The 26,420-nt window shown below is 30.3% G+C and overlaps 1 protein-coding gene across 2 annotated transcripts; it reads left to right on the top strand.

Annotated features, from left to right (window-relative positions):
• LOC142320514 (putative cytochrome P450 6a17) lies at positions 1-21,920 on the top strand. 2 transcript variants are annotated; one of them, XM_075358384.1, is made up of 5 exons: positions 1-189; positions 5,971-6,960; positions 15,290-15,508; positions 18,086-18,331; positions 21,555-21,920. In XM_075358384.1, the coding sequence occupies exons 2-5, from the start codon at positions 5,988-5,990 to the stop codon at positions 21,719-21,721; spliced, it is 1,605 nt and encodes a 534-aa protein (XP_075214499.1). In that variant the 5' UTR covers positions 1-189; positions 5,971-5,987; the 3' UTR covers positions 21,722-21,920. The 2 variants fall into 2 exon arrangements, with proteins under 2 accessions (XP_075214499.1, XP_075214500.1); XM_075358385.1 differs by lacking the exon at positions 1-189 and adding an exon at positions 3,775-3,854.
• Positions 21,921-26,420: the final 4,500 nt, after the last annotated feature.

Genomic DNA, 26,420 nt, shown 5'->3' with positions numbered 1-26,420 from the left:
TAGTCCTGCGTTGCTGTTGGTTCCGGTCTATCGTGTTAGTCGAAGGCTGTAATGATTAACAATGTTTACTTAGTTTCATCTTTAAAAAAATGAAAATTCAATTTTTATTTCGTGTTTAGTTTGTAGTTAATCATTATAGTGTTTAATTGACTGGTGATTTTGAATATTACTTATCGTTTTATATTAAAAGTAAGTAACATCAAAAATTACGTTTTAAATGCAATATCCATATTTAAATAACATTTTACTTAATAAAAACTTAGTACAGTTATGTTGATTAAAAATATTTTGGGCTAATTCACTGCTTAAGCCAATTTAGAAATAAGCAAAATAAAAAAACAAACAATTATTTTGGACATGTTTGAACCGCAACCTTATCTAACGCCTTCTGATTTCAGAGGCAAGTAAAATTGTTTGATGGTGTCAAAAATATTCAAACCTAGACCCCCTCAGCCCATCATGGTGTACCGAAAATGAAATAATTCGACATTTTACCGTTTTTTTATTTTTAAAAAAACGTGCTATGCCTTTGTGGTCTGTACAAGTAATGCAACAGAATTCGGGTTCCCTTGCACTCCTTGGGATCCCAAACTTACCCCTTACATTAATAAAATTAAAACGAAGAACTTAAAGAATTGAAAGCAATTGAAAAAAAAATGTTTTAATGTTTCATTTATAATTTTTCAGTAAGATTTTGTCATTGATTAAATATATTTTAAATAATGAAAATATTTTATCAATAATTCTACATGCGTAGAATTCTGAAGTTCTAGATCTTCTTTGCTATCTGTTATTTAATGAGTTAATTTATTAACTTGATGGAACACATTTTAATGTTAATAAGCGTAGCATCTTTCGTGTTAGGCGAATCTTAGTTCGTGTTAGATCAAACAGATAGCATAACAATCACTTTTTTCATGACCCTCACATATTTAATATACGTTCATGGTGGGGGGTTAATCAAGGCTGTAGGAACGTGTGAGCTGCGTATAAGAAATATTTCACCGATAAATTGTATTATACGCACGCGCAACACCCTTCAGCATCTGTAGATTAAGTAAACACATATATTATATATAGTAAACTCATTGATTTTGAATTCTGTTATTGAAAATTATTATTTAATTTACCAAATACTTAATCAGAAAAATCAATTTAATAATATTGCTTCCATTTCAAGGTTTTTAATAATAATTTTGCAATAATAAACAGAAATATATATTACATGTCATCGATTAATAAGACAGTTTGTTTATCTTTTTCCCCGTACAATCCACCTTTTCCTTAAACAGGCTAAAAAAAAAAAATCATCATATTATCCCGGTTTTAAATTAAAAATTTCCAGCCACTAGCAATGGTTGACCGAGCAGGAATTGCAAAATTATCGTTACGCATTTGTTCGCATAAAGCGATTGAGCTGTAATGCATTTTCAGTCCACGGTATTTCAAAATTTTTAGAGTGATGCAATCGGGTTTCAAAATAGAGACACTGCAGTGTCTGTAATTTAACGTTTAACGTCAGTCGTATTAGTATTTTTAATATTAATTTCATTCATCAAATAATTTGTTTTCTTTCTTATTGATGATAATTTTTATTTTCGACTAATTTTTTTTTGGCAGGAGATATATTTTATTAGGAGTAGCGCAGCAGGTTTTAACAGGTTTCAGTTTTTTCCAAACTGGAGTTGAAAAATCAGGGGAATGCAAACAGGTGTTTGGATTTGATGGTTGGCTGTGTTAATACAAGGCTGTCCAGAAAGTAACTATTTTTCTACATAGTCGCCATTTAAATTGAGACACTTATCATAGCGATGCAAAACTTTTCAATTCCTTCTCTGTAGAAATCTGCCGCCTTAAATTTTTGGCACCCATGTTGCACAAAACTTGTGATAATCAATGTTTCCCGATACAATTTCATGCAATAAACTTCATGAAATTTGGTTTCGTTTACTGTTCTATTAAAATGTAATATTTATCTTGTTTTAATGGTTATCTTGACTGGACATTCAAAGGCACTATTAAATGTTATATTATTTATGTTATGCTATTGTTGGAACGTTATGTTATAACATTGTTTTTGTATTACTTGAGGATTATCATCAGGTGGTCTTCTTTCACGTGATGGTCAGTCGTACGACTTGCTTATAGCTTCATTGTAGAAGCTGATTGTAAGTAGATAAAGGAATTCAGCAAAAAAAAAATTCTTTCAAGTGACGTTTAATTCACTTAAAAAAAATACAATTGCAATTCGTTAAAATTGGTTAATTACGATATGTTTAATTAAAGGTAATTGCTGCTAATTTTTGCTAGACAATCCGGAAATAATGTATTAAATTGTCATTAAGCATTCATCTAAATCGTTTCATTAAAAAAACAGATACCTCCAGAAATATGCTACCGAATCTTGTACTGTAACAAACTTAACCTACGATCGCTAACCTTCGTTCGCTAGTGAACCTTAGTGACCGAATCGAGCGTAGGTTGAGTTGGTTACATTACATTTATTGTTGTAAGCATATAATTATAACATGAGCAATTTCTAATGCGTAACGTATAAAACAAAAAAAGACATTGTAGGGGGGGAAACATATAAGACCCGGGATATGAAATCGCATATTACATAAAGTCGTCGAGAATACTTTAACATGATTGATCAGATCTATTTGTTTTTCTAATGAATGAAATAATAATAATAATATTAACAGTAAGGAAATTTATTTCCTTCAATTTTAAATTCAAACATTATATATTAAAAGCGTAATCATAATGAGCTTTGCTGAAAACAAGTTGACCAGTGTGGTGTTACACTGATTACATGGTGTATGTATACAGTGCCCGCACAAAATGCTAAATCATAAATTAAAAGAAGTAACAGAAATAATGTTTCGAGAGGAAAAAGGCTTTCATAGGCCGCATTTTAAGGATTAGTGGTAATATAAGTTCCAAGGAAACCATTCTTTTTTATCTAGAAAGGAAAACTAAAAGTAAATATCGTGATGACTTTAAGAAAAAATTAAAGTAAGCAGGAATACAAATCCGGACTAAGGAAATCGGGAATTAATAAAGAAAAAACCAAAAGGAATCTCGGTAAGAAGGGTTATCTTTGAGTAAGAAGATTCAACAAAAAAGAATAGTAACACAAAAAAGAATAGTAACACAAGAAAGAAAGGCCAATGAGAGACTCAAAAATACTGGCGACCAAGGAAGAAGGTAAGAGAAACAGAATAATGAGGGAAGAAGAGTTAAATTTTGAACGTTGTCTGTCTATTTTGCCTGAAATGGGAAAAGAAAAAAATATAATCCAATTGGTTTTACCGAATAAATACCGTATTGTAAGTGACGATGGATAGTTACTTTCTAATAACCTCCGAACCCCGGAGTAGTAGCGTCTATAATTCCCATCCGAAATTTCCAGGTTCAAATCCAAGTTAAAAATTATATTTTATCACGCTCTGCTGTTAATAATGGAGAGCATTATTGTTATTATACATATTTTCTGTATTTTATTACATTTAGATTTCTTGTCACGCGTTTTATTTGTACTGGTATTAATTTGTCATCCGTTTATTACAAGTTGAGCCTATTTTTTTGTATTTATTTTTTAAGTCTAAAATCGCTTTTGTTTAAAAATAAAGAGATAATTATTTATCAATATTATATTATTCTACGAATGAAATTAATAGTTATCTTTACCGACACTTCTAAATACAATAGATAAAAGCAACCTTTTCGCAGTAAAGCTTAAAAAAGGAAATATTCTATAACAAAAGATAATATTTAGTATAAATTAGATTACGTGATTTATTCATTGAGTTAACACTTAACAGGACATTTGCATTTCAGTATTGATTTATGTAAGTATTTAAAATTTTATATTCAAATTACCATATAATTAAATATATATATCTTGTAATTACATTTCAGAATAATTTTAGTTCTATTTGGTGTTAGAGAAGGATAATAAAAATAAATACATTTGATTATTTCTTCACGAATGAAGTTTAAATAACATGCAAATCATTATAGTATAATCCCGTTGTTCCCGAGTCCGTTTATCCGGAATATTCGGACCGTTTCGGGTCGGATTATTTTAAATACATACGCAGTAGATTACATCACTTATTAGTAAGATGAGTTGTTTATACACAAGCGTAATCTGCTGCGCCACAACAGTTCGTTGAACTCCTCCACCTCTCGAAAATATCACTCGATACCGGGTATCCGAAAAAAAGAACATTTGTTAATTTGTTAACAGCAACATTTGTATTTCAGAATCGATTTAAGTATTTAATTTTTATATTCAAATTATCATTTAATTAAATATATTATACTATAATTAATTTTCAGAAATAATGTTAGTTCCATTTGTAGTTAGAAAAGGTTAATAAAAATACATAATATTATTTGACTATTTCTTTAATAGTGAAGTTTCTACTAACATGCACATCATTATAGTATAATCTCGTTTGTCCAGAGACCGTTCATCCGAAATATTCGCACTGTTTTGGATCAGATATTTAAACACATACACAATATAGATTATATCACTTATAAGTTAGGTGAATTGTTTATGTACAAGCATAACCTGCTGTAGCCACATTAGTTCACTGAACTCACCCACCTCTCGTTGAAAGAAGCGTAGTGTGTCATTTAAATATCACTTAATACTGGGTATCTGAAAAAGAACTCAGCTGTTTTAAATTAAATTTACTTTATTACATTTAGAATTACAAATTTATGTGTTTTATTACATTAAACTGACAAACAATAAAGTTTTTTTTACCTCTTAATGTAAAGTTTGTAGCCTGCAGAAGTCAAACCGATAATTCACCTATTCCACACTCTAATAAGTATGTTTGTTGAATCGTTTCCACGGCTGCTGTTATTCTTTGGTGCAGGAGGTTGGTTGATCAGATTTTTCCTTTGTGTATGATGACTTTTATGTAGTCCCAAAATAAGAGATCCATCTGCATCAAATTGGGACTTCACAGTGGCCAAGCATTAGGAGCAGCTTTTTTGTCTACCTGACTTTCTGGGAACCTGTCGTTGAGCATAGTTTGCCCAACTTCTGCTTGATGCGGAGGGGCTCCACATCTCCTGCTGGGCAATTACATCCTCCATATGCCACGCCTGACAGGAACTCAGGACCTCCTGATGAAAGGCCCTGACACTACCACTCCAGCAAAGAGATTTAGCTCTTCAATAAAACGCTAAGCTAGTTATCATTATTAAATATTTATTACTGCTGAAATCTTAGTAAATTTACTGAGAAATTAGTTTTATTGTCCAAAAAGTTTTTGTAAAAACCAACAATAGTCACTCATTATAGATTCTCCCTAATCTGACTCCTAATCCTACATCAATGAAAAGATTCAAGCTATAAGTACTAATATACTCATACCTTGAACATTTTTCTTGTTCGTTGCTCACACTATTTTAATTTGGAGGGAAGAATATTCAGGTGAAAATGTAAAAAAGAATTTTGAAAACATTGCACAGCCTGAAATTTTATAGTTCACGTAAGAGTTTCTTTATTAAAAGATCATTAACTTTAAACCTTGAACAACATCTTTCAGTGATTTCCATACTACTAGTTACTTGTGATTCAATTTACTATCATTAAAGGTATGTTTACATATTAATTTTCTGATTTCATACCCGATGAATTAGTTCTAAATTTACATGTAATAGAACTGAGACAGAACAAGTGAAGGAAGCATTATACATTTTGCTGTCCTGGAATGAAATTATTTCGGGTGATTTTTAACTAAGTAATATTCTAACAGCAATCTTCTCTCTCCTCCCTTGTTAACTACTGTTGTGCTATTTGTATAGAACTGAAGAAAAGAAGTAAACAAACAGTAATTCTGTATTATACTAGTAAAGAAATGCAGTAAATATTTAATTCATTCCAATATAACTAAATGTTACTAAATATTTAACCTGAATTGTATTTTATTTAATTTTCAGAAACATCATAATAAAAAATGGAGAATTCAATGATAATTACTGCAGTTTTAGTCATTTTAGTGCTTTACTGTTTATATTGGCTGAATTCTAGGTACAATAATTATTGGAAGAAACGAGGAGTACTAATTATTTCTGGATCTGACAAACTTGAATTCTTTACAAACATCATAACAGCTAAAAAAGGTATGGCTGATATTTTCGATGGCATGTACAAGAAACTCAAAGGTGAAAAATTTGGTGGGTACTTCCAATTTTTCACACCGGCTATAATGATACGAGATACTGAATTAATTAATCATGTTCTTATTAAAGATTTCACACATTTTGAAAATCGTGGACCACCACAAGAAAAAACAATTGATATATTTGGTTTGGCTATTAGTAATCTTTGTGGTGATGAATGGAGAGCTGCTAGACATAAATTAACGCCTACATTTACTTCTGGTAAATTAAAAATGATGTTTGAACCGATAAAAAAGTGTAGTGAAGAAGGCGTACTGTTTCTGAAAGATAAAACCGGTCAAGAAATAGATGCAAGAGATTTAATGGGAAAATTTATGTTAAAAATAATAGCGAATGTGGCCTTTGGTTTAACTATAGATACATTTAATGAAAAGGAGGCGATGCATAATGAATTTATAAAATTAACTTCTAAATTTTTTAAGCCATCTAAGCTTATGGTACTGAAATTTGGTGTTATAAGTTCATTTCCAAAAATAAGGAAAATTTTTAAATTTCATATGATAAGTGAAGATATCAATAATTTTTTTCTAAAATTGACTAAGGACATCTTAAAGTTTCGTGAAGAAATGGGTACAAGAAAAAATGATTTCATTCAGCTTATGATAAATGAAAAGAAAAAAGAGCAGGGTTTATTTCATCATGAAAAAAATCCTATTTCTTGTGATGAATATGAAAATGAAGATAAAGAACTTTTGGACCAGCTTAAGAACATTCCAACTTCAAGTGACAAATGGTCTACGTCATCCGGTAAGCATGAGTCATACCATTTCAGAAAAATTTAATAATCTAATTTGAATCCTATATCCATAACAAAAATAGGGAATTTGTTTTGTTATAAATATTTACTTTGTATGACATACATTTGGCCATACACAACAGAGAATTTGTTCTATTGTAAACATTTACTTTGAACAACATACATTTGGCGGTGTTATATAGAGAGGGTTAAAAAAATGGGAACCCTTAAATAATTTTTCAGTAACAAAACAGAAAAAATTTAGCTAATGTTTCTGTCTCAAAACAAACCATTTTGAACAACCACATCCAAAAACTTTAAATAGAAAGATAGAGTTGTAGCACGTCATTTAATGTGCTGACCTTCAAGCCATGACGACCCTGAACAGGCAGCCATTAAATATTTTTCACTCTGTAAGTAGTGGTCTCATACCAAAAAATCTGATGTGGACACCACATGACTTCCTTTTATTAAATGCCTGTTAAATTACATGTACACATTTTTTGCTGCACTTCATTTAAACTTATACTGATTAAACTTTATTTAACCAGTATACAAGAGTTCATTAAGTGGAATAGTTTAATTATTAACTTTTATTTATATAACACACCATAAATCTGAAACTTTTGTTAATCAGCAACTCACGAAGGTACCATTAATAGTGATCTAGAATACTATATTATGTAACAAGACTTGTAAGAAGCATATTGCGCACAAGTGAAAAAAGTTACCTATTTTCATGAGTGCATAATAGTTACAAGTCAAGTTATGTACTATAATTTTTCTGTGACCAGAATCACTTCTTCTTAACAAAAAGAAAAGATGTCATTTGAAAGATACTTCATTTTTATTAAATAGAAGTATAAATTTGAAGGATGGAGTAAGTGTTCTGAAATTAATAATTTACAAATCTTTGTTATTATAAATGAAAATAATTTTTCTAGTAAAGTAAATATAAATTAATAAAAATATCTTTAAAAAAATATTTGAATTTTTCCTCTATGAATCATGAGACCTTGCTGATGGTGAGCGGGCTTAAATGCTCAGTGATGCAGAGTAGCTGGATTGAAGGTGCAACCATATTGGAGAGGTATCTGTTGAGAGCCAGACTAAGGAATGATTCCTGAAAAAGGGCAGCAGCTCTTTCAGTAGTTGTTAAGGGTGTAGGTCAGGAGAACTTAAACAGCCATTTCAACATCACTCAATTTTCTAAATACTTTGCAGCTGAAAGCAATGGAAAACTACAGCTGTTTTTTTTTCCAAGAGAATGTAGCTAGATCTCTGCATTTTCATGTAACAAAGATGGAGGTGCCTTCCTCTGTAAAATATTCCACACGTAAACTAGTCCCCTATTTGGATCTCCAGGTGGGGACTACTAAGGTAGGGATCACCAGAAAATTAAAAAATAACATTCTACGAGTCGGAGCGTGGAATGTTAGAAGTCTAAAAAAGGCTGGTAGGTTAGAAAATTTAAACAGGGAAATGAATAGGTAAATGTAGGTGTAGTAGGAATTAACGAGGTTGGGTGGGAAGAGGAAAACGACTTTAGGTCAAGCCTTTAATTAACGACTAAGAGAATAATTAACTCAGCAAATAAAGGGCAGGCAGGAGTAGGTTTCATAATGAATAAGAAGATAGGGAAAAGTAGAGTATATCAGAATGCATAGTGATAGAATCATTATAAGGATAAAATCAAAACCTAAGCCAACAACGATTGTTAATGCTCATAATGATGATGATAAGTGTCCACGATGATGATGATGAGGTAGAGTGTGTATTTGGAGAAATTGACAAAGCAATTAAACACAAAAAAAGGGGATGAAAATTTAATAATAGTTGAAAATTGGAATGCAAGCATTAGAAAAGGCAAGGAAGGAAATATTGTGGGTGAATATTGGCTGGACAAACGGAATAAAGGAAGGAAGACTTATTGAGTTTTGCATGAAGTATAATTTAGTAACTGCCAACACCTAGCTTAAAAATCATAATGGAAGAATATATGCAAGGAAAAAGCCAGGTGATACTGCAAGGTATCAGTTAGATTATATCATGGTTAAATAAAGATTTAGAAATCAACTTGTTGACTGCAAAGCTTATCCCGGAGCAAACATTGATAGCGACCATAATTTAGTGATGAGATGAAGATTGGGGTTTAGAAACCTAAAGATTAAGTGTCAGATGAATTGGTGGAAATTAGAGAAGCTTGAGAAAGAGGAGATAAAGAAGATTTTTGGCAAACTTAGATGGAACAAAGCGAACTGGAAGAAACCCTTGGATATCAAAGGTAAAAGGACCTATTGAAAATTAAGAAATACTATAAAAAGGAACTGCAAATTAGCAAAAGAAGAGTGGATTAAAGAAAAGAGTTCAGAATTGGAAAGAGAAATGATCATTGGTAAAATAGACAGAGCATACAAGAAAGTTAAGGAGAATTTTGTGGTACATAAATTAAAATCTAATAATATGTTAAAACAAAGATGGAACACTGATTTATAATACGAAAGAAAAGGTCGATAGGTGGGTAGAATATATTGAAGACTTATATGGAGGAAATCACTTAGAAACTGGTGTTATAGAGGAAGAAGAGGAAGTCGAAGAGGGTGAAAAGGGAGATACAATACTGAAATCTGAATATAAGAGTGCATTAAAAAATTTGAATGGTAGAAAGGCTACTGGGATAGACAAGATACCTGCAGAATTACTACTCAGTACAGGTGAGGAAGCGATAGATAGATTATACAAACTGGTGTGTAATATTTACAAAAAAGGGGAAGTTCCATCAGACTTCAAAAAGAGTGTTATTGTCATGATACCAAAGAAAGCAGGAGCAGATAAATGTGAAGAATACACATTTATCTGTATATACTCTCTTCTCAATTTTTCCTGAACAGAAGAATTGAAAGGAGTGTAGAAAAAGTATTAGAAGACCACTTTGGTTTCAGGAAATGTTTAGCGACAAGGGAAGCAATTTTTGCGCTTAGATTAATAGTAGAAGAAAGATTAAAGAAAACAAACCATCATAATTGGCATTTGTAGACTTAGAAAAGGCATTTGATAGTGAAGACTGGAATAAAATGTTCAGCATTTTAAAATATTTAGGGTTCTAGTATAGAGATAGAAGAACAATTGCTAACATTTACAGGAACCAAACTGCAACAGTAATAATTGAAGAACGTAAGAAAGAAGCTGTAATAAAAAAGGGAGTCAATTAGTTAAATTTTTTTTTTGAATTGGTCAAGTAACCACCCCTGGATTACTTCTGATGGATTGACACAGATACAATGAATGACATGGATGAATCCTATTCAAGAGCTACCGCATGAAAATAAACAAGAACAAAAAGAAAAGAAAGTAATGAAATGTAGTAGAAATAATAATAATGTAGATGGACTACTGAATATAAAAATAGGAAGAGAAAAGATTACGGAGGTAGAAGAATTTTGTTATTTGGGAAGTAGAATTACTAAAGATGAAAGAAGCAGAAGCGATATAAAATGCCAAATAGCACAGGCGAAACAAGCTTTCAATCAGAAATATAATTTGCTTACATCAAAAATTAATTTAAACATCAAGAAAACATTTTTGAAAGTATATGTTTGGAGTGTAGCTTTTATATGGAAGTGAAACTTGGACGATCGGAGTACCTGAGAAGAAAAGATTAGAAGTTTTTGAATGATTGGTGTTATTGGAGAATGTTAAAAATCAGGTGGTTGGATAAAGTGACAAATAAGGAGGTGTTGCAGCAATGTGATGAAGAAAGAAGCATTTGGAAAAATATAGTTAAAAGAAGAGACAGACTTGGTGGGCACATATTAAGGCATTCTGGAATCCTTGTTTTAATACTGGAGGTGCATGTAGATGGGAAAAATTGTAAAGGCAAGCAACGTTTGGAATATGCAAAACAAATTGTTAGGGATGTAGGATATCGAAATGAAACGACTGGCACTACATAGGGAATCTTGGAGAACTGCATCATAGCAAACCAATCGAATGACTGAAGACAAAAAAGAGTTGAATTCAAAGTTCTTTTTAACCGGATCTGAATTTTCAGACGAAAATCGCAAATATCTTGAAAACGACTGGTTCTAGCGCATAATAATCGTAATCCTTATGACCGTCCTCTCCAGCATGATTTTAATGTCGATGTAAGCATTATTGATGCTGTTCAGCGTAGTCCCGGTAACAGTACAAGACGTCTTCTAACCGGTTGAGAGTTTCACAAACTAAATTATGGAGGACACTTAAAAATAACATCCTATATCAGTGTCATAAACAAAAAGTACAACTACATGTAGGAGGCCCTGCTCTTTGCTTGAAGTTCTGTAATTGATCAAATACTCACAGACAACTCTTAAGTACATTTTATTTGCCGATGAGTCACAGTTCACTCGTGATGGCATAAACAACATGAGTAAACAACACTCATGGGTAGAAGTGAACTCTTATGCGACTGTGGAACGTAATTTTCAACAGTCATTTGCCTTTAATGTACGATGCCGGATTATTCATAATCAGTTGATTATGGAGTCGTGGAAAGATTTTTGAAAATTTATTGTAAGTGTTAATAATTTTTTACGTTAAAGATCATTTTCCAGTTACATTTAGCTTTGAATTGCTCTATATAAAAGTCAATTTTATTTAACCGTTATTCGCTTTGTGTTTACTTTATTTATTCTATTCTGTTTAGAATTAGTTAATTTTATTTTTTGCGTTTTTCAGAACCCGCTTTTTGCGTTTTTCGCCGGTTTTCTAAAAAACCACCAAAGTTACAGTTCTCGAACTCATTTTTTTCAATTGTCATTTGGAATTTCATATGAACCATCATATTAGCTTACACTTGCGCATCCCAAGAATTTCTGTACGGCTTCATTTCACTGGTGGAGATGAAATCTGGGCGAAATTTTTTGCCAGCGTAACTCGTTAACTAAGATTTCTGGACGTTTCATGTATAAGTATCTACATAAACTGGTAAATCTCTTCGTGTATGTATGTGTGTGTATACATATATATATATTAAAATCTCTCTATAAGTTAATGGTCAGAAACATTAGAAAAACCAAATTTTCCATTTTTGTAATATGGTCACAAAATCAAAATGTGGTCAGAAAATCTGGTTTTGAAAGATCTAGTGGTCTTTCCTGTATAAATATGGTCACAGTTGTTACATTTTAACACCCAAATTATATACACTATGGGAATCAATATGTTTAATGTTTTATCATGTGATTGTTTGTCTGGTGTGGAGGTTTAAACTTATTTTTATCATAAACCTTTGTATATTTGCAGCTATCAGTATATACATATTTTAAAAATACATTGTCTATTTTTTGCGTTTCATTTATTGGTATTATAGATGTATGTATTATTGTTAATTTTTAATATTTGTTTTTTGTATTTATTATCAATTAAAAATTCACTATACCATTATATATAGTAATTTGTTTTGTAATATCTATTTTTTTGTTTAATTTATTTTTATTTTCATTATGTTGTGTGTAATTAATTGCTCTATTAACTGTGTTTGCGTATGCAATAATTTTGTGTGACCATAGATGATTTGAATACCTATGAATTGTGGTTTTATTAGTAGTAGGTTTTCTATGTAATGACATTTTAAAATGATAATTTTTATTAATCTCAGTATAACATCTAAGTAATTTATTGTTCTATTTCTATCAATTTCAAAAGTAAATTTTAATCCATTACAGTATGAATTTAATTTTTTCAAAATTGTTAGTAGATATTCATTATATATAACAGGGTTATAGATTACAAAAATATAATCAACTGTCTCTACTCTACTCAACTAAACTCTACTCAACTTACTCTAGTCCGTAGTAAAATATTATGAGTATGAACAATAAAAAAAAAATAATTTTATTTTTGAAATCCTGTTGATAAATTTCAGTCATAATAGTTGATAAAGGAAAACCACTGATAAAGTAATTTCCTGAGTGTAATATATGCCATTAAATTTAAAACAATTTTGTTGGCATACATTTTTAATGATAGAAATAATATTGTCAACAAATACAGTCTTCGTGGTTATACATTAATTTATTTTTTATTATATTAATAGGTTTTACTATGGGCAATACTAGGGTACAATCATTTGTGATCAGTAAAAATTTAATTGTTTTTGTAATCTAGTACCTAATTAACACATCAAACAAGTCAATATGTGTGAACAAAAATTCCAAAAAAATACTTTTTAATCTACTTTAGAGTAAAACTCTAGTAATACAAAAGGTACTTTTGGACTATTCTGTAATACAAGTGACACTATTGACCGCGATCGTGAATAGGTATCACCATCTGTAAGTTCCCTATTACCTTCCTTTCCCTTCAAGAAAGAAGAAAGAGGGAACGAGCCCAGCAGCCATCAGCCCAGCAGCCACTGACAGCACAGAAGAACGAAGAAACCTGCACTTTCCCCCATTCAGCCCTTCGGGGCTTCGGGAATTACAAGGTTAATGGTATGTAACTTCGGTTACTACCAATTCTTGGAAAGTGCAGGCCAAAGAAGAACGAAGAGGTCTTCGGAAGAAGAAGAGGGAGAAGAAGAAGGAAGACCAACCACTCGCCTCAACATCACGGACTGGAGTCCGGAACAGAGCCCAGCAGAGATGCGTCCTGAAGGGCAGCCATACCAGAAGCGGATGAAGAGCTTCTACACAACCTCTCCTATTTCAAAACTTACAGTAAGACAAAATAACCCAGCAATAGCGACTCCTCCGGAAAAGGGGACGCATTGCTCCCTCCTTATAGCTAGTGTCCCGTTGTGGCGTATTCCTGCTAGCCTATTAAAGAGTTAGCACCGAAAGGACTTCAGTGGACGGTCTGAAGGGGAATTACGTCGGGAGGACAGGCTTTATAAGCCTAGCCTTCCGCAGTCGGCCCATGAAATGGGTTCGATAACGCTGGTTTAACAACGGATTGGAATGCAATTAAATCCGTCTTAAATTCACTAAAATAATAATAGACAAAACTTGAAAAATTAGATCCGAGATTAAAAAAATAACCTTTTAAAAAAACAAGCCCGATTAGAATGATCCAGCAGCAAGGGACTCAGTCCAGGTTCTGCGATAAAGTAGGGAGTAATAGACTCCTGCCAACTTTGCATTCCATTCCATTCCCGACACTATTAAAAAAGTTTCCTTCTCTGAAAGTAACAATTTTCTTTATATAAATCAGTATTTTGATGAAGAGAAAGAAGAAATCACATATACATCACCAGCATGTCTTCAGTAGACTTGAAATGTCAATATGCATCAGTATATTCGGAATAGTAAAAACGCAAACAGGTAACCAATAAAAAATTCACTTCTTTAGTAAGTCTACCACGGTATGCTTATTTTTCTTGAAATGGCTGTAGCAGTTTCAGGAATAACTGGTATTTCAATGTCCAGTTGTAGTAATTAGTACACATATGATAAACAGGTTTCCTGGCTACCGTAAGTCAAACAACAATAACAACATCTCAACTGGTAAGATGATTGGCGATAGTAATGGATCATAATCTCAAGATCTAATAGAGCCAGATTTCCATTTCTTTATAAAGTAAGTCATAATTTTTACTCCTTTTATAAAATCGTAAACATAATCTTATAATACTGATCTAGCTCTTCTCTAATACCACCTCTTTCACTAGATCCTCATTTATTCTTCATAAAACTTGATCCTCAATGATTCTGTAACCAAACTAATTCTTAATAAGTTTTCCATTGTTTTGTGATTTATTCTTCTTTATTTATGTAAATAACTTTGAACATTGTGTGTTTTAAAAAACTAATTATCTTAGACTCGTACTGCTGTATGTTGCTTAACAGATCTCTGTTGAGTTTACCATCATTTAACTTCGTCGAACCGATTGCAGTTATCCCGGAGTCCTTTTATTGAACTTTTTACCACATTCAGTCTCAGTAGTTCCTCTTAAATATTTGGACTCTCGAATGCCTTATTTTCTAGTACTCATTAGTTTTCGTTGCATTTGCTCAGTATTTTTTTTTTTATATTCTTTCCACATATCCCAGTCTTGTCAGCATTTGATATTATTTCTTGTTAATAATTCCCTTCAAGTAACTTGTCTTGGTTAGATTTATAGCAACTTTATTTATTCCATCTCCCCTGCTTGCATTTTATTTTAGATTGTCATTGTTCTTTTTATCAGTACAACATATTTTAAAAGTGCAAAAATTAAACATTTGAAGTGGGTGGTGGGATGTAAGATAATTATTAAATCAGTACGAATAAAATCATTTATATTATACAAGCTAATTATTTTACAAACTGTATTGAAAAAATTTGATACTTTTAAAAAAATAATTTATGTGTTTTCAGAAATGTTTACTGAAGAATTTATAGCTGCACAGACATTTTTATTTATATCTGGAGGAAGTGAAACAACAGCAGCTACATTGAGTTTTGTTTTATATGAACTTGCCGTAAATCAGGATGTTCAAAAAAAATTAAAAAAAGAAATCACAAATATACTCTCATCTCATGAGTTTAATTATCAATCTATCAAAAAAATGGTGTACTTAGAACAAGTTATCAATGGTAAACATTTATTTTAATCTACTCGTATTATAAATCAATGTGTTATATTTTTTGATATGCACATTACATTTAATTTTGCCATAAATTATGCTAGTTGGGTGTCATTAAAAAAATATTTAATTAATTTTTTTTTAATATTGGCTGCAGAGTTTGCTTTTATTTTTCCAAGTAGGTCATTTTAGGTCATTTATTCGGCCTCTGTGGCGCGAGTGGTAGCATCTTGGCCTTTCATCTGGAGGTCCTGGGTTCGAATCCCAGTCAGGCTTGGCATTTTCACAAACGCTACAAATTTTTCATCTCATCCTCTGAAGCAACACATAACGGTGGTCCCGGAGGTTAAACAAAAACAAAAAATGTAGGTCATTTTATTGTTATATTATATTTCAGCTTCCTTGAAACACTGTTTAACTAATACATACACACCTTCAATATCTAATAATCTCAAACACAAACTGTCATCAATTTATCACATTTCAATTTATCACTCTGATTAACAACCGTGCTTAAGGTACGGAAGTAAATTTTATGATTACATGAACTTCCTTTTACTTCCTTTTATAAAAATCACTGAGGGAATCTTGTTTAGCTTACTGTTGAAACGAATTACAGAACATATTGAATTCAGTTATTTTAATATGGAAGAAAACGACTGAAAAAAATATTGCTAATAGTGCTGGTATATAACAAAGGATAGGGACCTACCAATAGTTCTCTTAACTACTCTATACCTTGCCACCCTGTGACAGTGATTTCATAAATAGCATTATCAGCCTTTTCATTTGAAATTTTGGTCCTACCCTTGTAGGGCCAAACTTGTTTTAATTCTTAAAATAATATTGTCTTTAAAAAGTATGAAAAATTTGACAGGGATTTTTGCTTCTTATGTATCAGAACTAAATTTTTTAAACATGAATAACATATTCCCTCTCCTAAATTCTTATATATTGTTTGGGACAATTTCTGTCCAGTTTCTTGGTTTCATCTATTCTAACACACTAATGACTAGACGTATTTTACTTCAGTCTGTACACCTTTATCACGTGCTTCATAGTCCAGATCAGCAAATTATTTATTGAAATTATATTTTGTTCAGTCACTTCAGTCAATATTTCCTTTATTCTCCAGTTCACTTTTTAAAAGTGTCATTAACACTGTTTGAATGTATTCTTCAAAATTATTAATTTTCAAGACATTTCATAATTTTTTAGAATAAATACAACTGTTTGAAATAAACTATATTATAACGTTCACAGTAACACAAATTTATATATTATAATTAATTTATTATTAGTTAGAACCAAAGTGTTTCCAGACAAGGTCTATTTAAGGAAAAGTATTTTATTTACCTAAAATTTGAACATTGCTTCTTCAAAGTAGTCATCTTGGCAGTAATGCACTGGTTCAGCATAGTGGAACTTCTGACAAATCTGGCATGTAAGGAGAGAACGGAAATAATAACATATTGTTCTTTGTGAGAAAATTATGAACAAGGTGTGCTTGATAACAAGATGCATTGTTGTGAAGAATCCAGTCCATCGTGGGCCCAAAATCTGGTTGCTTTCATCAAATGCTCTCCCTCTAAAGCCTCAGAACATGGAAATAAAATTATCTATTGATAATCTGGCCCTTGGGGATGAGTTCTTGATGAACAATGCCAAGTATATCAAAAAGATGATGAGCATACTCTTGAGTGAACTGTAGTCCTGTCTCACCTTCTTTGATTACGGAGATGATGGGTTCTTCCACTGCAACAACTGCTGTTGTGTGCGACTCACTTACTCATCGCTGAAACCTTGCAGAAGCAAATTGAATGTATGTTACTGATTTTCCTACCTTAATGCAAAATTTCCCGTTTGTTCATTGTTCTAAATTCTTATTTATTGCAATAATTGCAGACTGTCACAGGCACTTAATCACATGAATATGAATTTAACAACTTCCAATGTAAACACAACAAAGTCACTTGACACACTGCATTAAATGGTTTAGAGGGTAGGCTTGCTGGCGTAACCTGTGCTGTCATCTGTTGGCATACTACAGAACTAGTCCAGGAACCTTTTGATTATCTAATATAGTTCATAAACATTATCACGAAAAGAAAAACTTATTTATAATATTAAACATTTACATGTTTAAACAAAGATACTGCTTAAGGAAAAAATCATGATAATGTTGCTTACGGAAGTGTGTGGGGTGTAAGGGATGTTAACTTTGAAACTAAGCAGCATGATAACTTCATCTGTTAGGAATTTCCGGTAATCAGTATGTTCTTGAAAGGTACTGATCATGGACAAAATTGCCAGCAATTGGGCACGGAGCATTTTATTAAAAAAATCATGTAGAATATTTTGTAATTGCTGTGCATCTACTTAAATTTATTGGTAGCTTTTTCATTCTAAGTGGTCCTGATATTTATAATTTCTATATTATGGGGTTGCAAGGATATTTGTCAAATGCCCTGAAATAGAGATTGTATTTTTACCTATTATAGATTAAATTTCATCACTAAAAATAATTTATGATGTTTAAATAGCAAATAATGATTAATTACTTAACACATTTTTTATATTGTTTCAGAAACTTTACGTTTGCATACAATAGCTCCAGTTCTGGGGCGTAGTTGTACAAAAGAATACAAAATTCCAGGCACTAATGTAATATTAGAAAAGGGTACTATAGTGATGATTCCTGCTGGTTCCCTTCAGAAGGATCCTCAGTATTTTCCTGATCCCTTAAAATTTAATCCAGACCGTTTTGAAGATATGGAGGCAGTTCCAAAAGGTGTTTTCTTTCCATTTGGTTCTGGACCAAGGATTTGTATCGGTGATGAATTTACACAATACCTAATTTAAAAATAATAGATTTCTATATTAATATTTAATTATTTTAGAATTATTATTAGTATTTACCTAACATCTGACATATATTCATAAAGCCGTATATTTCATAAAGCAGAGTAAGATTACTTAGGGCAAAATGGATTTTTTTACATTTCATTCTTTTTATATTTCTTGCATGTATATATCTTGGTAATGGGTTGATTCACAAAGTTTTATCTATACTCTGAAGGACGTTTACGAAAGCCATTTGAATCAAAAGTTTAAATAGTATGTAACCAGAGTTGCTTTGTTGTAGAATAACAGATAGACCAAATGACTCCTATGGTTATTCATGATTCCTACACTAAATATAAAATAATGCCATGCTAAAATCCTTGAATCACAAAATATAGAGTAAAGTTTTTTATATTTGATCAAAAAAAAAAAAATATTTTAATTTCTGTCCAGAACTGTAGTAGTTTCTAAGAAAATTATTCAGAAATTAAAAACAAAAAAAAAATTGAACTCAAGACTGTGCTTACAATTAAAATTCCATATTTTTAAAAACATAACAAACCCACACTATTAAATCTTTGTGGGATGATATTACATGAACCAATCAATTTTTAGTAAACGTATTTTCAAGGCAGCTCAAAAGTATCATGTCAAATGTCAGGCGAAATTATTTTAGTAAAGAAATTTTCAGTCTGATATATATATATATGTGTGTGTGTGTGTGTGTGTGTGTGTGTGTGTGTGTGTATCTGTGAATAAATATCTGACAAAATCAATCTAGTTAACATTAGGCTGAAAACATATGGGATCTAATGACTACCTAGTAGATTGAATTACGTGTAGACTGACCACAGAGAAGCTGAAGGCAAAAGAGTGCCAAAAATGTAAAATTGTCATAATTTATGCAATATTATGCAATTATTATCTTTTTTGAAACAGAGAAATTAGAGGCAAGAATATAAATCCCTTTATACCTTTGTAATTGCTGAATGAACAAATTGCTTTTCAAGAGTAGATTGTTCTTTAAAATTTCACTATATATGTAGATAAAGTATGACAGTTGCAAAAGCTGTATTCCCTAGAATTTAAAATATCTTTTTATACAATTAAAAAAGTATTATAACTTATAATCTAATCTAGCCTTCAACCTATAGGCCCTGCTGAAACAAATTAGAATAATACATGTGTGGGAATACAGTATGAATATCTGTAATATGTGAAAAGTGTCTAATCATACTGCGATTTGTCTCTGGATATTTAAGATAAAAGAAAGAATCATTACCACTTCTCCAGAGAAAGTGGATAGTTTTTATTATAAAATGTGATTTGAACAAAACATATTTTATGAAAACAAATATCATTAAGAAAATGTCAGTGTACAGAAAAGTTATTATTTTTTTCATGTGAAAAGTTGAAGAAACATATCCTTGTTTTAAAATTAATGTATTCATCAAATTATGAATCTTCACATTTTGTAGCTTTCTCCCAATAGTCAAATAATTTACAAACGCTGTTTGTATAAATATCTTTTGTTTTAATAAAGAAAAATCTTGGCATTTCTTTTATACCACTTTCATTGTAGAACTTCTTGGTCATGACATGATTACCAGAGATTCATGAATGAGTGTAATTTTATTCTTGAGAGGTCTACTGATTATGGTGAATGGGACATAATCTTTCATTTAATCTTGGCTTGAGTTATTTTGGCTCATGAGCTTCAGTTTTATCATAAATAAAAGGTTTTGCTGTCTTTTTACAATGTCAATTGTTTTTTCATAATCTCCGTGAACTATTTTTGACTGATAACAGTAAAGCTAGCAATAATAGTTATTCCCCTAATGAATTTAAATGAATGATTCATGCAAAAGGCCATTGAACATAACAAACTTTTCTTGGGGGATCAGTTTTACCTTTGGTGTTTGAGATAAAGAGTCATTTGTTAAAAACCAATGATGACACCTCTTGTATTTCAATTACTTGCCTCATTTTTCATCACATGTTAAAGTTTGGTCAAATAAAAGCTCTGATTTTTTGCTGAATGAATTGATAAATGCATATTATGAGCCATTGCGATTTGTTTTCAGGTATCAAATTATGGGCCTCCCATTCAATTAACTTACATTCTTCCAAAACAATGAAGCTGCGATCTTCTGATTTCTTCATCAGCATTAAATGTATTGGCAAGTCCTCTGTAATTTGATTTTAAATTAATCTCAGTTGCAGTCCTCAAATCCTCATTAAGTGAAATTTGTCTTCCAGATGGAGGTTTGTCTTCATGATTCTCACCGCCTAAAGTAAACATTTTGCACCAATTCTGAGCAGTTCATTCATTTACTGCATCTTTTCCAAATGTCATACAAATCTTTCAACAGGCTTCTGATGCATTAGAACTGATTTTGGACTCATAGAATAATCATGCACAAAAAACTTGTTTTTTGGTTGTCATATTGAGGGGGTAAGGAAATGCTCAGTTTAATGTTTAATAGTTAAAGTTTATCAACTATATGATACAGAGGGAGTATCGTATAATTGTGTTATCATATGTACGCATTAGTTGTCTAACAAAAAAATCCTTAGAACTGTGACCACAAACTAGGCAAGAAGTTTTGTTATGTAATATATCATTACTTTGTAGAAAAAAAAAATACAGTAGTAGTTCATTAATCTTTAAAAGATGTATTTCTTTTAAACATAAGTGTTATGAAGTTGTCCTCAGTGTCATTCGTAACAGCCACCGTGCTTCAATTCCTCAATGACTTTTAACTTTCAACAACTTTCAATCTTTGAACACCAATTTTTTAAAGGTTGTAGTGGAAGCACATAATAGGAAGTTCTTATTTAATAATCATCTGAAGTTCACCATAGACGTTTTGTGGAAAATAACCTAAGGTAAGTGCACAGGCTTCATAATGTGTAGTGAAACATAACCAAGGAAAAAGTGAATAGAGATTAGGGAAAAAGTAGGTAGTAAGAAAATAATAATCAGGATGTAAAATCGACCCAAATACCCAGGACTTCAATCGATTCAACATGCACACAGAACATGGACAATAAATTTTTTAAATACACCTTCAATATCTATAAATATTTATAAACGCTACTTGTGCAAACCAGTTTAATAAATTTAGTTTTCAATTAAATTTAAGAGAGTATTAAAGAATGAAGAAATTTACTAATACTGTTTAAAATAATTTTACAATTTTTTTTTGTAGCTATGCGATTAGCGATGCTTGAAATGAAAATCATACTGACCACTTTGTTATTCAATTACACCATAATTTTAAGCGAGAAGACCAAATTACCTTTGAAAATAATGAAGAATTCACTCTTCAATCATATTGATGGTGGTATATGGATAAAATTTGAAAAAGATAATTAAGTATTTTATTTCTATAGAAAAAAAATTCATTTTAATATTTTATATTTTTTAATAGTTGTTAGAATTGTGATTTAGTGCAATTTAAGTGATAATGAAATGTAATTACAAAAATATTAACTTAACTTAATATTAACTTAGTCATTAATAATAAAATAATTTATTAAAAAAATTCTTGTGCAGTTCTGCACAAGAAGACCAACTTTTTGTTATTTTCTTTTTTTCTTTTGCTACACTCAAACAATACTCAGACATCATGACCTGTTAAAACATAAATGTTTTAACTTGCAGCATCAAAATTTTTTTGACCTTAAATTGAATGTAACTCAAGAACAACTCAACCAATCTTCATCAAATTTTAAATGCATGACTTCAGATACACTGCTACACATATCTAAATTTCAATGAAATTGATCTAGTAGTTTTGGAAACTTTCGAGCCACATTTTATACGTAGACCTATAAATAAATATATAAAGAAATCACAATTTAAGTGAATGGTATTTTTGCACTCTTCATATCTCAAAACATAAAGAGAATTTATTTTCACCTCCCCACTACCATCATGTGACTGAAAGTAATACTATACTTTTCTTTGAAAAGTCAGCAAAAAAAACCCTAGTAGCAGTGTCTATAATCACCTATAAACAAAAGATAAATGATCTTACATAAATGTTGCATTTCAACAGAAAAAAATTTCTTTACAAAAAATCTTTGCTGAACAAAATTAAATAGTACAAAAAATTGCACAATGGTGTTCATTACAGTCACCATTTTTTTCTTATATCACTGGTGAAAAAGTAAAAATCTCCAATTTTATTTCATGTTTTTGTTGTTACTGATGAAATTTTGTTATTTTATTATACTACTAGCTGATCCGGAAATGCTTCGCTATTACAAGACTGAGTATATATATATATATATAGATTAAACAAACACAAATGAAAGTTTGATAAAACATTAAAAAACTGAACATTACAGAACATCCAAAAATTTAACCTTTCCTTTTTTCCATCTTCTAATCTTCACCCATTGAACTCCTCCTCTTTTTTTGTTTTCCCTTCTTCCCTTTTTCGCGAAAATACACAAAGAAGTTATTCATATGTTATCCATTATTTTACCAGTATGTAGATGTTTGTGGACCTACACACTAGCTAACAAATGCTCTTCGATACTGAACCCATTTGTATCTGCCATTGTTCCACACTCGACCACGACTAAGGACATCTAACCACAAATGAACATACTAGACAATCCCCACCATGACTCATCTCTTTATTTATTTATTTACAATTTAAAACTTACATGATCATCCGTCAGACCTAAGTCTGTCGACAGATATACTAAAAAATTATTATTACATTATTAAGTGGTTAATGCAATAACCAATTTTATGTAACAACTAAAGATATTATTAGTTTTATAATAGTTATAATAGTAGTACAATTATAAAAATTAATTTAACAAAATTAAACTATATATTTAAAAACTAATGAACAAATTATTTCTTTAATATTTGTAATGTATTAGATTTAGTAACGAAAACTATATTCAAGAAACAAAACTATACTTAATTACAACAACGAATTACACAATTAATATCTTGTTGCAACAATTACATAAAGAAAATAAATAACTAAGCTTTAACCATTCAACAATACATTATTTATCGATTTACAATAATTATCAACATTAAAATAATAACTATAATCATGTTATAATTGTCTGAACTGCCAGTATAAATCCAACATGAATCCTGTTAGTACCTATTACGTTATAGTTAATGCCCACTCAATGAGAAGTTTTTTAAATCATTTTTTTTCATTTTTACATTATTGAGGTGATTCGGTAAAGAATTAAGTAATGCAGGAACAACGTACTTCTTTAATCGTTTACCGTAAGTATTATTACATCTATCTGTGATAAAGCTCATTGCTCTCAAATTGTATCCACTTTCTACATTTACCCTGTATTCACTGTTGTAAAAGTTCTTAAAAATAATTAAGAATTTAAATAGACCCCTAGCTGACAGAAACCTTGTAAGATTATTTAAATTAGTGTCATAATTGTTATCAGAATCATAAAGAGCAATATCTTTGAGGACCCTATTTTGTATTAAATTTATTTTATTTATGAGATAATCTGCGGCTGATCCCCATGCTGTCAAGCCGTATCGAATAACAGATTCAAACAAGGATGAATAGAGTAAGCGTTTACAGTGAATTGGTAATAGGGGTGAGATGTGGTGGAATTTCATAGCAACCACTCTTAAATTTTTACATATATGTTTTATATGGTGATCCCATCTAAAAAAAGAGTCAAAATGTACACCCAAATATTTGTATTTGTCAGCATTCTAGAGATGTTCACAATTACAGTTTATGTGGTAATTTTTTAAACAGTCACATGTATGACAAATAATTTTTATTGGTCTTTGGGATCGAAGATAAGGAGATCTTACATGTAAAACAGCAGTTTTTTTAGCGTTAATAATTAGGCCTTTGTCATGAAGCCACTTTAATAGATTATTAAAATCTTCTTGCATTAAAAACTCTGCTTCTTCCAATTGCTTATGTCCAAATGCTAAAACACTATCATCAGCGTATTGCAAAAGACGTGAATACTGTTAAATCTTCAAAATACTGTTAACAATTAAGATTAATACTGGACCAGTTTTCATCATCCAAATTTTTTATTCTCTTTACAATTAATTCTCTTTTATTATTCTTTAAATTAATTTGTTTTTTTTTAATTACTCTTTTTATTGAATTTTAACCTTTCTCAAATTTTGTAGTGCGATAAAGAAAATTGTTTTAATGGAAATAAAAGTATTATTAACATATATTTTTATTTCGACACAAATTTTGCAAGTTTGAGTTATATAATTATATCTAAATCAGAATATAATACAGATTATTTTTAAATTAGATATAAAAAAGTAACCTTTATCAATAAAAAAAGTAAATAACTTACAGATATATTTGATACAAAACTGAATCTGGACGAAAATGAGTCCGAGTAATCCGGATGAACGGATTTCAGACAAACGGGATTATACTATAATGGTTTACATGTTTGTTCGTATAATTTCACTATTAAAAAAATAATCAAATAATAGCAATTATTTTTATTATACTTTTTAACAGAATGGAACTAAAATTGAAATGTACGGACAATATAATAATTGTAATTAGAGTACAATATTTAATTAGGTGATAATTTGAATATAAAATGTAAAAAAAAATATTAAATGTAAATACTTAATGTTAATTAGTAAATGTAATAACATAAATCGATATACAAAATACGTGTTCGCTATAAGTGTTGCCACTTAACAGATCGTGTCATATTATTTAGCTTGTACTAAATATATAATCAGTTTATTTATTTTTTTAATCTTTACAACGAAAAGTGACTTATCTGTTATATTTAAAAGTGTTAGTGAAGTTAAATTTAAATTTCATACGTACAATAACATAATATTGCCGGAACGTATGCTCCATATTAAAAAAAAAAAACTATTTTAGACTTAAAAAATGAATAAACAAATAAACAAAAATCATGTGGTTTAAGAACAATCACTCGCTAAAATAAACAAATGAGTAATTAACACCAACGCAAGGCAAAGCAAATGACAAAAAAATGTAAATGTAATAAAATATAGCATTTACCACAATAATAATAATAATAATATTGAGTACGAAAAAATCATCATCACCCCAGATTTGAAATGAGATTTTTCTAATGAAATTCAGAAACACTACCACTCACTCCACCATCCATAATCATAAGTTAGGAAAAAAGATCCATCCAATTTCAAATATAATACGTTTACGTAGTTAAACCCTTTGGATTTTATGGTTTTCTTTTTTCGTTTCGGTGAAATATAAGAATAATTTTCAACACTTTTCTTACCGTCTACTTCCTTCCTTTTCTGCTAGTACTGTCTCTGGTCGTGCTTTTTTGTTTTTTGTTGAATTCTTTTGTTGTACTCTTTTTTTGCAGCTTTTAATTCGTAAAAAACCTTCCTTTACAAGATTTCTTTAGTTTTGTTTGTTGGATGAATTTCCCATTTTTAGGCCACAAATTTATATCCCTAATTGTTCTAAATCTTTCTTCATGTTTTTGGAAATTATTAAAACATTATTTGCGAAAATATTTTTTTCTTACTAGACTTCTTGTAAAAAAACTTTTATAACAGTTAAAACGCAAAATCCATTTAAAATTGAAGGATTTGATGCCAATATATAATCTTCTTAAATATTTGCAACTCTTTAGAGGATAAAAATATAAGATGAGCTGACACGTAAGGAGAGTAAATGTATCTCACATCCATACAAATAGGCGCAGGCAGAAAAATTTGAGTACAAAATGAGCAAAACAAATTTATTTTTTTGTGAAATCGTACATGAATTTAATTAATTCATCGCTTTTTTTATTAGTCCAATAAATATTATCCAAATAGGATATTAATATGTATAAAATACGTAACAAGCTAAAGTTATATTTTCTGATTAAATTATTTTTTATGTTAAAAACTATTTGTTTGGAGTAATTAATCATAAATCCTGTGAGATCTATAAAAAAAAGAGATAAAATTTTAATTGTCTCCTTTCTATTTATTTTAATTAATCATTTTTTCATGAAAATTGCCTCGGGCAGGGATTCTTCCATGTTGGTGGGCTATAACCGATACTGTTTAT

The sequence above is a fragment of the Lycorma delicatula genome, chromosome 2 (genome assembly GCF_047948215.1).
Source record: "Lycorma delicatula isolate Av1 chromosome 2, ASM4794821v1, whole genome shotgun sequence".
NCBI classification, from domain to species: Eukaryota; Metazoa; Arthropoda; class Insecta; order Hemiptera; family Fulgoridae; genus Lycorma; species Lycorma delicatula.
The sequence above is the reverse complement of the archived record's forward strand: the minus strand, read 5'-3'. Positions and strand labels throughout refer to the sequence as shown.